This window comes from Hippocampus zosterae, chromosome 2 (genome assembly GCF_025434085.1).
Source record: "Hippocampus zosterae strain Florida chromosome 2, ASM2543408v3, whole genome shotgun sequence".
Classification (NCBI taxonomy): Eukaryota; Metazoa; Chordata; class Actinopteri; order Syngnathiformes; family Syngnathidae; genus Hippocampus; species Hippocampus zosterae.
Genome location: NC_067452.1, coordinates 31099664 through 31115453, shown reverse-complemented (window position 1 = coordinate 31115453; position 15790 = coordinate 31099664). Strand labels below are relative to the sequence as shown.

The 15790-nt window shown below is 43.5% G+C and overlaps 2 protein-coding genes across 4 annotated transcripts in view; both read left to right on the top strand.

Moving 5' to 3' along the window:
• The first annotated feature begins 142 nt into the window (after positions 1-142).
• Positions 143-14054, top strand: brpf3b (bromodomain and PHD finger containing, 3b). 3 transcript variants are annotated; one of them, XM_052059716.1, is made up of 13 exons: positions 143-515; positions 2644-4214; positions 6041-6197; positions 6335-6469; positions 7438-7566; positions 7769-8081; positions 8903-9193; positions 10318-10875; positions 12119-12200; positions 12291-12379; positions 12451-12545; positions 12629-12783; positions 13309-14054. In XM_052059716.1, exons 2-13 carry the CDS (start codon positions 2668-2670, stop codon positions 13490-13492), a joined length of 3735 nt encoding a protein of 1244 aa, XP_051915676.1. In that variant the 5' UTR covers positions 143-515; positions 2644-2667; the 3' UTR covers positions 13493-14054. The 3 variants fall into 3 exon arrangements, with proteins under 3 accessions (XP_051915676.1, XP_051915675.1, XP_051915674.1); XM_052059715.1 differs by having other exon boundaries at positions 144-515; positions 10315-10872; XM_052059714.1 differs by having other exon boundaries at positions 144-515; positions 10315-10875.
• The window catches only part of bcas2 (BCAS2 pre-mRNA processing factor), a 69453-nt gene continuing 60035 nt past the window's right edge, over positions 6373-15790 (top strand). Inside the window, exon 1 of the mRNA XM_052059836.1 lies at positions 6373-6376. The gene's annotated coding sequence lies outside the window, so the exon portion shown is untranslated. The remainder of the gene's footprint in view (positions 6377-15790) is intronic.

Sequence of the window (15790 nt, the reverse complement as noted above, 5' to 3'; positions counted from 1 at the left end):
ATCAACGACCAATTAAATTACGACTACATTAGATAGAGTGGTGTGTGTAATAAATACAAATATTTCTGAATAACGATGACAGAAAGTGAAATGAATGCAATGATTAGCGTGTCGTTTTAAAAACTTTTGTTTTGAAAGATGCGTCCGGATGTGTGTGATCATACCAATGGAGTTAGCGAGGTTTGCAAGGCTAGCCGAAGGAGGCTAACCCACAAAATTAGGTCGACATTATATAGTCTCTTAGAGTAAAATTGCAGATGTGACTCGTATGTTGGTTGGATGTATGGGCGTTATTCCCCAACTCCCGAATCGCCGTTTTGCTTAAGGGCGGACCCGTTAATAAATAACGACACATACCGGGTGTGGCAACAGACTGTAGCTGGCTAAGCGTAAGTTAGCGTTTAGCTACGGGGGTCCAGTAAAGTAACACCACAGGCTAAGTGGCAACCATTTGTGTAGAAACGCCTCAGACCGCCGGCTGTGGAGCTACTCGTGTCACCCAATTGCCATAATAGGTAAGAATGTTTTCTTTTAATCGGTAATCACGTAAAAACTTTAACTGATTACCAAACAGCGACGACGTGTTTTGTTCTTTCCGTGTCAGTGTAAAAAGAAGACATTATGTTACTATAGCATATTTGTCAAAGTTAGCAATCGAGCTAGCTGCACATAAAAAAATGTTAAATGACCGCCCCGGACAACTGTCATAACGTCTTTCTCGGGGAAAATGGACATAAGACCATACTTCAAAATGACATGGGTGAAAGTAAGGTGTAAAGTGCTTAGTATGGTGTTTTAAAACTGTAAATATGGCTGACAGTGTACTCCAGAAATAAGGACACAGAGCTGTTGGAGTTCTGCGGCTTTCTTCGAGGTGATTGGCTCAGGATGGCTCAATCAAGTATTCCTGAAAGCTGATTGGCTGGCCGCCTTTGTGTTTTGACTGAGTTAGAGAGGAGTGAAGTTGTTGAAGTTACAGTTAACGAAAATAATGCGAACGTTTCATGTTCCTGTTCTCGGCCGACCTTGACCAGACACGAAAGTAAGGAGTCAGCTATCCATCTTATTGTAATAATAATAATGTTTCCTTTCAAAATATTTTTGCATTTTCTAGGGTACAGTATGCAAGACACATTGCGTCTCTGATTAAAATTATTATTGTAAATTCAAATTGCTTCCAAATAACACGTTTATTGTTTTACAATTCATATTATATATCTGTTCATAAATTTATTGGAGCGGCCCGATAGTCCAGTGGGTAGCACGTCGGCTTCACAGTGCAGAGGTACCGGGTTCGATTCCAGCTCTGGCCTCCCTGTGTGGAGTTTGCATGTTCTCCCCGGGCCTGCGTGGGTTTTCTCCGGGTGCTCCGGTTTCCTCCCACATTCCAAAAACATGCGTGGCAGGCTGATTGAACACTCTAAATTGTCCCTAGGTGCGAGTATGAGCGTGGATGGTTGTTTGTCTCTGTGTGCCCTGTGATTGGCTGGCAACCAATTCAGGGTGTCCCCCGCCTACTGCCCGAAGACAGCTGGGATAGTCTCCAGCACCCCCGCGACCCTGGTGAGGATCAAGCGGTTCGGAAGATGAATGAATGAATGAATGAAAGTTTAAATTGTCATCTTACTTTTTTCCCCCCTGATGCCGGTAACTTTCTGCTTCTCCAAACAGATACTGATAAACAATCTTTTTTTTTTTTTTTTCTTTTTTTTTTTGATAGACTACAAATATATGTTACTTCCGCTCAAAAGAATAAAACATTTGAATCCTGTTTCATAGTAATGCAGCAGGTTCGGATGTTTTGCCACTTGATGAACTCTTGTCACTTCACACGGTGAGGTGATGGGGAATCTCAAAAGCGCTGATGCATGTCAGTACCTATTAATAAAGTTGGCCATGTTTTGTTGACTAGTGTTTAAGGCTTCAAAAAAACAAATCACTCAAAAATGTATTTAGTCAGCAGTGACATTGCACGTTTACATGCACACACACTTAAAAAAAAAAGATGGACCACAAACATTTACAACTAGCCAACATTTTCATTTGAAGAGATTTTCAAGGACCAACAAGTACAGTAGGACAGGGCAGTGTCTTTTGCTATCCATTCCTTTATTTCTGAACCATTTATCATCACTTTGAGCCATTAACTTAGCCATAGCTTGGATCGGCTGCCCTGCTTTTGTTTATGTTTTGCCTCGGCGCTCTGCCAGATCCAACAACAATCCACGGAGTCTTGCTCGTCTGCTGTCTCGTCCGAAATGATGAAATTGCAATGAAGCTCAACTGTCCGCTTTTGTTTATGTTGCCTCTGCTGCCCAGGGCACCTGCTATACCCAACATGAAACCACAAAGGTCCCGCTGGCTGCGGCATCTCATCTAGAATGAGCCAATTAGGACAAAACTTAACTCACACCCAATTGTAATTAGGTTTCAATAGCATATTGAAGACTTTGCTACTTCCCTATGACTTGTATAGAAATGGTAATAGACATTTTGTATTGCAGTTGGCTTACGAGTGTTAACACTTGTTGCATGTTTTTCTGCACCACCGTTGATGTATTATTTACCGGTAAATGATATCTGCTCGACAACGTTGTTTGTCGCTGCCTTTTGGTGTAATTTTGCTTGATTTGAATTCCGCAGGAGGGAACGTGTGATCGGTGGCCCATGAGGAAGCCACGCCGAAAAGGCCTGGTGGGCCCAGGATGTGGCAAAGATGACAGGAAGTCTAAGGGGGCACCAGTCGGTAGCTGTGGCGTTGTTGCGCGCCAGCGATCCCCATCCCCGTACATTCTCAAAGCATCGCCAAGCAGAGAAATGCTGAGCTATGCTCAGGCTCAGAAGATTGTGGAAGTGGAGCTGGATGGCCGGCTTCACCGCATCTCCATTTTGGAGCCTTTGGTCGTCATCACTGAGGACGAAATGATGGCGCAGGACATCAGCGAGTGTAACAGCAACAAAGAGAACAGCGAGCAGCCATCGCCTCCCATCAGTGCCACGCAAATTGTCTGCAAGCCCAACATGCCCCGTGGCCGCCGGAAAGACTACAAATGTCCGTCTTTCAAGTCTCCACCACCTTCGAAAAACCACTACGCCCGCGCTCAACCGCAAACGCCTGAAAAGTTAAATGCAACGCACAATCACCTTATACCCCTTCCTGAGCCTTCGTTTCGCCTTGTAGACACTTTCACCCATGTGGAGGCACCTCCTCTGCCCGCGGCATACTACCGCTACATCGAACGTTTGACCGAGGACCAGGAAGCGCTGGCCGAATACGACATGGACGAGGAAGACTCGGCCTGGTTGGAGATGGTCAATGCCAGGCGGACAGCGGAGGGTTACGCCGCGCTATCGGCAGACACTTTTGAGCTGTTGGTGGACCGCCTCGAGGACGAGGCGTACCGGGAGGCGCGCATTCGGGTGCCCTGTCAAAACGCCATCGATGACGACGCCTTCTGTTGCGTCTGCTTGGACGACGAGTGTCTCAACAGCAACGTCATCCTTTTCTGTGACGCGTGCAACTTGGCCGTGCACCAGGAATGCTACGGTGTTCCCTACATCCCCGAAGGACAGTGGCTCTGCCGCTGCTGCCTTCAGTCCCCGCAGAAACCCGTCGACTGCGTACTGTGCCCCAACAGAGGCGGCGCCTTTAAGCAAACCAGCGACGGCCGCTGGGCGCATGTAGTCTGCGCTATCTGGATCCCTGAAGTCTGTTTTGCCAATACAGTTTTTTTGGAACCAGTGGAAGGTGTCAACAACATTCCCCCAGCACGCTGGAAACTGACATGCTACCTTTGTAAGCAGAAAGGTCACGGGGCATCCATCCAGTGCCACAAAGCCAACTGTTACACTGCCTTTCACGTCACTTGCGCGCAACGCGCAGGCCTGTTCATGAAAATCGACCCAGTACGAGAGACAAACGTCAACGGGACCACGTTTTCTGTGAAGAAAACGGCCTTCTGTGAGATTCATTCACCAGCGGGCCAGGATGGTACCTCTGATGAGGAGAGTGAAGGGCGCGTGGTGGGCAGCCGAGGGAGGGCCAGTCGAGGGCGAAGTGCATACACCGATGGTCCCGTGACACTTAAAAAAGGCAAAAAGTCTGAGAGCGATTGCAAGATGGATAAAAAGAAAGGGAAGAGGGACGCAGGCTCCGCAACACTGAACAATGCTTCAATGCCTCAAGTCATTGTGCCTGAAATACCCGCAAGCAGGTATATTTTAGAGCATTGCAATGTGGGTGTTGTGTGAGCAACGTGTATATGTAGATATAGTCCTCACATTTGTATTTGTTCTTCTTATTTATTGTAGGTGCCACAAATTCAGCCTTTAATTTCACCATATTCAGTACACACTCATTAACCAGTATTGCAGGTGACTTTGATTATTTTTTGTTGTTGTTATAATGTTTATTATTTATTAAGCGCACAGGGTTGCCACAGACTCGCTGTTGCCACAGACTCGCTGTGGCAACCCCTGAAAAGGGACAAGCCGAAAGGAGAAGAAGAAGACGTTTGTTATTTATTAAGCATTGAGGGAGAACAATTTAAATGGGGGAAGTTTACCGGTATATTTCTCGCCATCAAAATGTCATATAAAACTCATGCACAAAACTATAAGAATGCAAACCCGGTAACAATCAACTTTAGTCCGGTCCTAATTTTGGGCATAAAAAAAAATACAGATTACAGTTTCATTGGCCAATTAGTAAAAAAAATAGGTATATAATGTACTGTATACAGCAGGGGTGTCCAAACTTTTTGCCAAGGGGGCCAGATCTTATGTGGTAAAATGTCGGGGGGCCGACCTTGGCTGATATTCTTTACATTGAACAACAATATTGTTCAACAAATTTTAGTAAGCCAGTCTGTTTCACATTTCCATTTTTATTTTAATTTCATGCAACTGCTTATTCACTTGACTTTTTCTTAAACAGAAGTCTCCTGAGTGCAAATTGATTGATTTGAAACATAAAATGTATCACCATGACTTTTCAATAGTCACAAAACCTTTGACTCGAACAACAGGGAAATGAACAAGCAATACACATATCCACAACTGCAAGGATCATTTGAAATATGACATATCAGTCAATATAAACACGGAGTGATGTCTTGTTAACTCGTGAGTGATGCCCTCTAGTGTCTAAATGCTATTACTCATTTAGTGATTGCTATTACTCATTTAGCCACTAGAGGGAAGCAGTACTCTATGAAACATCACTCCCCAGTCTACGAGACCTCAGTCAATGCAACACGTGTTCCATTGCGCCCAACCTGCGGGCCAGACGGCACTGATTTTATGACAGGGGCCGAGGGCCGGATGAACATCGACCGCGGGCCGGATTTGGCCCGCGGGCCGGACTTTGGACATGTGGTATACAGTGTAAAATAATATTCATCCCCAGACCCAATGCATTTCAGTGGGTGTCCATTATATGCGCTATTTTCTCGCTGTTTGCAACCCACCCTGGTCCCCATTCACCGTGAGTAGCAGGAGTCAACTGATGGTTGGGAAAAAAAATAACTTTCCTTGACAGTTACCAGTATGGATTATGTGGCACACTGCATTTAATTAATGAAGTAATTAGGACATATATCCTTGTCATATACGTGTTGAATGTGTCAAATTCAACACATTTATCTTGCACTATGTTTGTCTTTTTTTTTCTTCTTTTAAACAAACTGTGACTTTAGGTTCTGTGTAAAGTAGTAAAATCCTGGTCAGTTACTTGCACAATTTCTTCGCATAGCTCACCTTTGCATTGCTTGTAAAAAATGTACTATTTGCTTTGTCTTTCAATGACAGGTCCATAAAATTACCTGATCAACAGATTTGATTGACTCCATTTAGAATATGAGTTTATGCTATAGATTTATGTGTCATAAATAATGAGAGCAGTGTTACTTGTGTTCTACCGCTATAAATGGTTAGAGTACATAGAGGTAAAAACATTTGGAAAAGTTAGACGATTTTTGAAAGGCATTGGCCGATTAATGTATCAGGCCCTAATCAACTTGAATCTCTTGCTCCTGTTCAGGTTGAATGACATCTGCAAAGGTATTCTCTTTCAAAGGAAGAGTCAATTCATGCAGAGGCTGCATAACTACTGGTTATTGAAGCGTCAGTCCCGAAACGGTGTGCCACTGGTCCGTCGTTTGCACTCTAATGTCCAATCCCAACGGAACACCGAACAGGTCAGGCTGGGACTTGAGACTCCTTTTTTTTCTTTTTTTTTCCCCCTGTTACTCGAGCAAGATTCTTAATTTGATTGGATAGTTCTGGGATGTAAAGTTCAAATAAATTCTATATTTTTAACTCTTTCACGTTGTAGCCTGAGGTGGTTGATGAACAAGTATCCGCAGCCAGAGAAGCTCTGAGATATTGGCAGAAACTTCGACATGACCTTGAAAAGGCCAGGCTGCTGGTGGAGCTCATCCGTAAAAGGGAGAAACTCAAGCGAGAACAGGTAACGATGAGTAAGACGATGTAAGGCTGCATGTCTAAGCGCCAATTGTGATTTCAAGCCTATATCGTGTCTGTTTCCATGCCTTTTTGAAGGATTATTTCAGATATCACCATTTAGATTCAGTCAGCACACACATCACACAAATGTAGTTCAATTATTTTTTATGGAATTACAAAATCTTTCAAGTAAATAAAATTATACTCATTTCATTGACAATAAACAGCTGAACAAAATAAAACAAATCAGAATGGAATATACCTATTACCTTTGGTTACTTTTCTCACGTGAAAATATTGATTGCGGGTGTGAAAGGATTGTTGGTCTGTATGTGCCCTGTTGTTGGCTGGCAGCTTGTCTTTGGTGTGCCTCCCTTCTTTCCAAAGTCTTCAGGCATAGGCTCCAGCTCACCTGCAAGCCTAGTGAGGATAATTGGGATACAAAATGGATGGATTGGATATTTGCCATTCATGAATTATGACAGGTGTTGGTGGTTGTAAACCTATCATTGGTTGAAATGACATCTTCGGGTTGCCAGCATAAACATCGAGAGAATTTTCACCACCACTCGTCCTGAACAAGGTCAGGCTGCGGGAGCCTATCCCAGCTGATTTTGGGTGGAAGACGAACTCTACCCTAAACTGGTCGCCAGTCAGTCAACAGGGCACATATAGAGACCATTCACACCTACATCTGCACCGTCACTGGGTGGGAACTGATCCCACGTTGCCTGTATGTAAATCGGGCGAGTGAACCACTACACACCATCAGCGACAGTGAATATTTACTTTGCCAGTAAACTTACTGTAGGAGCTCCAAAAAATTCAGGTGAGGGGCCACTGTGCTACTCGTAAAATTGTTTCAAATTTGAGTCAAGTTGCCTTTCATTGTTTCTTGTCTTTCGAGAGTTTCTTTCCCAGATGTACAGTATCTTCCGCCAGTCACTTTCATTGAGCGTTTAATAATTGCAGATCAAAGTCCATCAGGCAGCTCTGGAGCTGCAGTTGACCCCGATGTTGTTATTACTCCGTTCAACTCTGGACCACCTGCAGGAGAAGGACACAGCTGAGATCTTTGCGGAACCAGTCAACCTCAAGGAGGTCAGACATTCTAAAATGTTTTCCATCATTCCCACAAACTAGAATGCACACAAATATCCAAGCATATGTATTGGTGAGATTAAGGGATAAGATTTATGGGGAAATTTAGCGGTCTGGTTCATTAATATGTGAAGATATGTCTCCCAAAAATAATGCAGAGCTTGTCGATTGTCTCATTAACTAATGTGTGTGGTCTCACCAGGTACCAGACTACATGGAGTTCATAAGTCATCCAATGGACTTTTCAACAATGCGCTCCAAGCTAGAAAATCATGTCTACCGTTCTGTGGCTGACCTGGAAGTTGACTTCAACTTGATGGTGTCCAACTGCCTACTGTACAACAGCAAGGAGACCATCTTCCACCGCACCGCACTGCGTCTTCAGGAACTTGGGGGAGCCGTGTTGCGTCATGCCCAACGACAGGCCACCAACATGGGCCTGGAGCTGGAGACTGGCATGCACCTCCCCGAGTCACAGCAGAAGCGAGAATTTTACAGCTGTACATGGGAGGACGGTATGGTGCAGGAAGTTCTTTCCTTTTGTGGAGAGTGACAAAGTCAACCACAATCCGTTTTGTGATGTTGGTCAACTTCTGAGAAGTCAAATTCTGACTAATTCATTACGTAGACTGAGATTTGATTGACTGTATTCAACAGGTTACATAGAACCAATGACATTAATTGCCACCCGAGGCCTGCGTAATGTGGAATGGCGGCCTTGAGTCAATAAAGGTTGACCAACACTGTCCACTAATGTAATCCAAGACATGAAAAAGCTAACTGGCTAATAAAACAAACACCTATCCTCCGCTTCCTCACAAAACATTGATAAATATTGGCTCTGCTTGAGAGTACTGCGGCACACAGGAAGAGGAAGTAGAAACCTATCAAAATAAAATCTGTTACTGCAGTGCCATTTGCTTGATCTCAAATTTGCAGGGCATTAAAACATACTCTGGACAAAAGTAGGTTGAGTCTTAACAGCTTTAAATTAGTCCACTTGCATCACAGTCACCTCAAGTGCTAAAGTCAGTCTTCTCATGTTTTCTCATTGAGGGTTTTTCTCAAAAAGCCAAATGAAAACATAAAACGGTTTTAATCGTTTGTTAAATGTAGGTGTCGTGAGGCGCGCAAATGGCATACATGATATGTTGACGTCACGCAGTGATACATTTTCAATGTCCAAAGTTTCAATTTTAGGCACATTTTTCCCAAGATATGAGTTCATCGTACGAATGTTATGAGATATTTAATCTTTTGATGGGCCACTATAGACAAATATTAAGAACAGGTCAAGCTTGCCTGCTAACGTGCCCTTACTTTTTTTTTTGTCCAGTGGACTGTGTGCTGAACCCAGACAACCGTCTCCATATGAGTGTGGAGGAGCAGCTGAAGGAGCTGCTGGACAAGCTGGACTTTGTCAGCTCCATGCGATGCAGCAGCGCTCGCACGCGACGCATGCGCCTGCTCCGCCGCGAGATCAACAACATTCGCTTCCGGCAGGGTCCGCACCGCCACAGCCTTCACAACGGCCGTCTAAAAGAAGACAGCGATGAGGAAGAGGAGGAGGAAGACGACAAGGCCAACGACATCAAGGCAGAAAATGGCCTTTCCGCATCCGACAAAGGTTAGCGATCAAAAGCCGGTGTCTCAGAGAACTTGCCGGTGCATGTGCTTTTTCCCCCCCTTCTTCTGCTTCCCTTGAAACCCACTTTTGTTTCAATGAGACAGACCAGTTGTGAACATGAGCTAACGGCACATTGTCCTCAGGTAATTGAGCCAGGGTCTCCCCCACGCACCAACCCCAACCACCACACTGTCTGCAGTCTAGTAAGTAGGGGCCCACAGAGTCTCGTTAGCCATGGCTGCCTCACAACTCCTCTTTCAAAGTACACTCTGCACCTCTTCTACATATCCCTCTCATGGCCTCACCACTCTTCATTGGCCACGTGCTGTACAGTCATGTCATATCATCCCACTTCGGGTTCGAACAGGCTCATACCGTCGTGGAGGAGGGTGGGAGGAAACTGATTCTGGTCAGTGGCACCATTTCAATCCAGACCTGGTACCACGGTGCTGGTGTGCAGTTGTGAGAGCAATGATAATTCTTCACTTGTCTTAATATCGTGACAAGAATACAGTGGAACCTCCATCAAGTCAAGCGCCAATGTGCTCGTACTGTTTGGAATTGGTGAAGTTTTGAACCACTGCCATGCTTGGCGTATGAGACTTTAACTCACTGAAGCATTAAAAGGATTTATTGGAATTGGACTAATTGTCAAGCTTGGTATTATTGTGGCTGGCTTTCATACCTTTCACTTTCATACCTCCGAGTTACACTTAATCCTTTCCGTCAGCATTGCATTACTGATATTATGATTGCCTTGAAAATGTTCTTATTTCCCTACCGAACAGCTGTAATTATATTTTTTCTCAATGTAAAAATGTTACATACACACATACGACTGCCACTTTGACCCAGGACCAGATTCTTTTGTGAAAAATGGATTCTAAATCAAATTGGCTGGCGTCCTGGAACCGATTGTGTTTGACTCCAGAGGTTCCACTGAAGCTCAAGTCTCTTTTTGTGCTGTGGTGAGACAGTTATGTCGAATTTTGGATCAGAGACCGGGCAGGACACCATTCTCCAGTGTGACTACAACACCACCACATCACCCCACATAACTCAATTTCATGGAACTACATGTAGAGTGAAAGTGAATATTCACCTTTCCCCCCTTCTTCCAGAAGACCTCAAATCCACCTCGCCCCCAACACTGGAACCCACCGGGCCGGCCCCTCCTCCACGTCTTGGCGACGCGCCCCTGGAGCCTCCCACACTGCGACCGATCACGAAGGAGGCCCCTTTCTCCAGATGGCCATGCAAACGCCGAAAGCTCATCGGCAGCCTTGCAAACAGCGACGCAGGATGCAACGGTTGCACGAATGTCCGGGAGACATCGCCACTGCAGAGTTTGCACAGCGAGGGGCAGGTGGTGCCCAACGGCCTCCCTGACCTCGCCATCCCCACACGACCGCTCGCCGGGGGCGTTGGACGACGGACCGCCGTGTTGTTCAAAAAGGCCAAAAATGGTGCAAAGGTTTGCCGAGACAATGCGTTGCCTAACGGGGAGGGGTCGCAGGATGACCGTGCAAGCGCGTCACCCTCTGCACCCAACACCCCTTCCACTACGCCTTCTTCCACGCCTAACAAAACCCCTCAGAAAGCCATCGGCCCCCCCTGCCTGAATGACCCATGGAGTCAAGACATGAGCTCAGATGGAGAACTCGACAAAATGTTAAAAGGTGGTAAGAAACTTTACCTATTTAGTTTATTGATTTAAACATGACGCACCAACAAAATCATGGAAGGTTCACGTAACAAAAAGTATATTTAGTCCCCTTAGACCAGGCATGTCCAAAGTCCGGCCCGCGGGCCAAATCCGGCCCGCGGTCGAATTTCATCCGGCCCTCGGCCCCCGTCATAAAATCAGTGCCGTCTGGCCCGCAGGTTGGGCGCCATGGAACACGTGTTGCATTGACTGAGGTCTCGTAGACTGGTGAGTGATGTTTCATAGAGTACTGCTTCCCTCTAGTGGCTAAATGAGTAATAGCATTCACTAAATGAGTAATAGCATTTAGACACTAGAGGGCATCACTCACGAGTTAACAAGACATCACTCCGTGTTTATATTGACTGATATGTCATATTTCAAATTCCTGTTTCAAATGAACCAAAAGAAATTCTTAAGATTGTTGAAATTAAAATAAAAATGGAAATGTGAAACAGACTGGCTTACTAAAATTTGTTGAACAATATTGTTGTTCAATGTTAAGAATGTCAGCCAAGGTCGGCCCCCCGACATTTTACCACATAAAATCTGGCCCCCTTGGCAAAAAGTTTGGACACCCCTGCCTTAGACTATACACTTAAGGGATGGGCCAAAATATAACATAATAGAGATTTTTTTTTCACCCAAGTCCAAGACATTTGCTTTTAAAGGGATACTTCACTAATGTAAAAAGCGAATATTTTGTCCAGAATGAATTTAAATTTAATTTAATCACATCATTATTTTTCATGTACGATGAACACCTGTACATACGCCACTTGAAAAATAATGACGTTATCAAGTTCATTAGAGATAAAATATTAACTTTCTACTGCTGAAAATGGCAACAATAGCTGCAACTGATTAATTCCACTTATATTTATTTTACTGAGAAATATGGAGCTCTTGTATTGGATCTTGCTCCAGGCTCTGAATGCAGGTGTATCAAATAATGTAGCTCGGAGGTGTCATACAACATCTCAATTTTCCTTCACCAATTAAATGTCTTTTTTCACGATACCTGACAGGATAGTTTTTATCCCCAATATAAATTTGCCTTGCCTTTCATATCAATAAATAAATCGAAATCAGAAATTTCTTTGCAGCTAATGTGAAATAAAAACAAAACAAAAACGTAATTGTCTGAATACTTTTGTTGGCTACCACTGAGGTTGCGTGTCTGTTCCAGTTCTCTTGACATTGCTCTCCTTCGCTTTCAGGACTGACCAACGGCTTCGACAAGCACAAAGACGCCGAATCCGATTCTGAATACAGCCCCTGTCCGGTCCTCCGTAAAGAAATGTAAAAAAAAAAAAAAATTTGCCTGTCCTAGTTGACTCGTTGCCGGACATAATTGTTTGACTAATACAGCGTGTGTTTTTTTTTTTGTAGCACCTCGCCACTGAAACGAAGCCTGGGGAAACCCGCCCTTTCCAAAGCGCCCTTCCTGGAACTGGTCAATGGAGACGCTGATTACACTGGTGTGTGTTCATTGTGCTCTCTCATCTTTTCCATCGCACAGTAAATTGATACGCTTTTTTGTTAACCGTAGGTATTGGTAGCCAACCATCTGAGGATGAGACCGAGCTCGAGCCTCTAGACCTGGTTTGGGCCAAGTGTCGAGGATATCCCTCCTATCCCGCCCTGGTATGACAGCCCTTTCGGGTCTTTGGAACCATTCTTCGGGCACCGCCTCATCATCAGTCTGACTGACCGCAAGCTTGTTCCAGATCATCGACCCAGAGATGCCGGAAGAGGGCCTTCTGCTCAATGGCGTGCCCATTCCAGTCCCACCCAAAGATGTCCTCCGATTGGGGGAGCAGAGGCAGGAGGAGAGCAACCAGAGGCTCTACCTGGTGCTCTTCTTTGACAACAAGCGAACATGGTGAGACGAGGATTCTGGTCTTTGTGAAATGTTGCTCGTGATGGTTTGAATTAACCCTTCCAGGGACAGCGGTTACTAACGTGGACAGCTGATCATGTTATCACGTTACTAAATTGAAGTTCAGAGCTCAGCTGTTATTTCACTGCTTTTTACAGAAGCTTTTGATGTATTATTGTTAGAATTCCATATGGAGGGTTTTTTTTTGTTTTGTTTTGGGTTTTTTAATGCAGGTACAGTATCAGTGTCGAAATGTTAGCATTGTGACATCAGTCCTGCGAAATAAAACACATTGCATTCGCGCAAAGCAGACTATATGCATACGCGTGTGTGTGACTTCCCTTGGTGCATCGCTCCACCCAGATTGCATCCATTCCATGAATTTCAAAACACTAACGTCGAGAGGAGAATGCACGCAGCAGAACATATTTTCCGACTTGAGTACGCCAGAGAAGATGCCCCCAAGTTATTGCGCCTCAGGTGGTGCCACGTACTTGATGTCTCACGCATCTGTCCTTGCGCCCACAGGCAGTGGCTCACACGTGACAAGGTGAGCCCCCTGGGGGTGGACAACACTACTGACAAGCTGCGCATCATGGAAGGCCGCAAGCCCAGCCTCCGCAAGTCAGTGCAGGTGGCGTACGACCGTGCCATGATCCACCAGAGTAGAGTGAGCCACAGCCAAGGTTTTGTCACCTCCAACTTCCTGTAGAGCTCGTTTGCCACTGCCAAAATGAAGTTTGGGCACGCCCGCCCCCGTCCGCCCTCCTCATTAGGTGGTTCGCTGCGCCCTACTGAGTCACGTGTCTGCTTATTTTGTACGTCATGCGATTTAGTAGTGATTTTTTTTTTTTTTTTTGTGCGATGAACATTGAACAATATTTATACCAAGTGCAGAGGACCTATGAATGGATCCCTGCCATCTTTTATAAAAATAGCTTTTTACACTTTTAATCTTTTATGAAATCCACTTGTACAGATCAAATGTACACTTAGTGTGCATTATGTTTATAAGATGAAGTCTTGGTCACTTTGTGTTGCTCTTTTCAATCAAGCCACAAGGATTTGTGGAGGGGTTCATTCCTGACTTGCTGCATTGTGTGAGAGTGCGTGTGTGTGTCAATGTACACAATGAATGAGCCATTGTTCATAATAATGAATTCTCTTCTTTTGATACAAGAGAGAGATTATTTATGGAAGACAAAACTATAGAAATAAAAATATATTGGTAAAAGCAAAAATTATATTTAAAAAACTAATTGTAAAGGTTTTTTTTTTAAAAACTAACATTTTAGCAGGTAAATATTGTTGTCGTTGGGCGGAATCCTGGTACCTCCAAAATGATCACTTTTCACAAGACCCCCAAAAAGTCAAATTTGTTCAAACATAAAGAGCACGCCATTTTCAACTCTTAAAAAAATAATAACACCCACAAGTGTGGACTGACTCAGTATGATTTGTGAAAAATATTCATTTTACCAAATTTTGATATAGGAGGTTTCAACCCATCGTCAGCAATATGCACATTTGGATGGTTGCTCCCAACAAGACACATCTATCCCAACCCAAATATTTATTAGTATGAAATGTACAAAATCTACACCTTCATAAGCTTGTGCATATTTTGTCTCCCCACCAAATACTTTGTTCGAGTCCATAATTCCTCATTCAGGGAAAGAAATGCTCTATTAAAACCTTTTGGACTATATACAACTGGCTCATTATCTTTGTTTTTTTTAATATGAGTTTTAAAATTGTGTGACAATGTGGAGTTTAATCGTCTAAGAAAAATTGGTTGATATATTACATATGAGCCCTATCCCCAATTGGAAGTGTTCTAAGCAAATGGCATGATTATCTCATTTACGACCCGATTTACAAAAAAGGAAAAAAGAAATCTGTCCATGTATGTATTGTAATCCTGGCACACTAAGTGGCATTGCATTAAATAGGCAGGAGTCCTTTTCATTCTTAGTCGCTACCAATAATGCAGTGCAGTTGTAAATGGTTGTCTTATGTCCCCTATGATTGCCTGGCAACCAGTCCAGAGTGTAACCTGTCACCTCTCTCACCTCAAGTCAGCGAGGGTTGGCTCCAGCTCACCTGGAACCCGAATGAGGGTTATAGAAAATTAATGGGTAGACGAAATCCTGCTGCTTCCTCATGTAATAGTCGTTAAGAGATGAGCTAACCGTGTCAAATCAAATCGGACTGTAACATTGCTATAATCAAGCAAGTTGCTCCCGAGTGGCACTTGGAGGCGTTTAGTTTGTTTCAGTGGTTACTGGTTGAGGAAGCATATTCAAATAATTCTTCTCCAACTCGGGTGGGTAAACTTGTGCCCCAGGCCACATTTGTTTTTTTAAAATGAACAGATGGGCCTGGCATCAACAATAAGCCATTCTTTTTTATTAGATTATTTATAATTCATTGATTAAAAATAACCAATTATTTAATAAAGATTTTTAAAAATCTAAATTACGGTACTTGTAAAAAATTTTCCATGACCAAAAAACATGTAATTTCATTATTTACAACTGAAATTATAAGCAGCAAAGTAATTAAGAAATGTTACGCGCCTAGCTCGAGCTGATAAACAGTTGTTTTTAAGTGTATCACTGAGTGTATACGTTGGTTATAATTAAAAATTGTATAAAAAAAATACTATGTGCTAAAAATACTGCATTCTTATTTGAATTGTTTTTATAATTATAACTAAGCAATTATTTAATACATTTTAAAAACTGCATACTGCAAATGTGCAATTAACTCATTCAGTACCAGCCAATTCTGGAAACAGTCTGAAAAGACGTTTAAAAACATCTTTGGGAGTGAATGAGTTAATGTAAAATTGTTTATTAAAATGCTTAAATCTTTTTTTTTCTCTCATAAATATGATGTAATAAATTCCAATTATCCATACACATCTGAATTATTTTAAATGTAGTAAAATTATCGAGGGCGGCACGGTGGCCAATTGGTTAGGAGGTCGACCTCACAGCGCCGATAT

What these genes read in the sequence shown, in the direction of transcription:
- brpf3b (XM_052059714.1), top strand. Translation starts at nt 2,668, where the DNA reads ATGAGGAAGCCACGCCGAAAAGGCCTGGTGGGCCCAGGATGTGGCAAA. An exon ending in CAGCTGTACATGGGAGGACG is followed by an intron (nt 8,082 to 8,902) that starts GTATGGTGCAGG and finishes TTTTTTGTCCAG; the next exon opens with TGGACTGTGTGCTGAACCCA. An exon ending in CCGGTCCTCCGTAAAGAAAT is followed by an intron (nt 12,201 to 12,290) that starts GTAAAAAAAAAA and finishes TTTTTTTTGTAG; the next exon opens with CACCTCGCCACTGAAACGAA.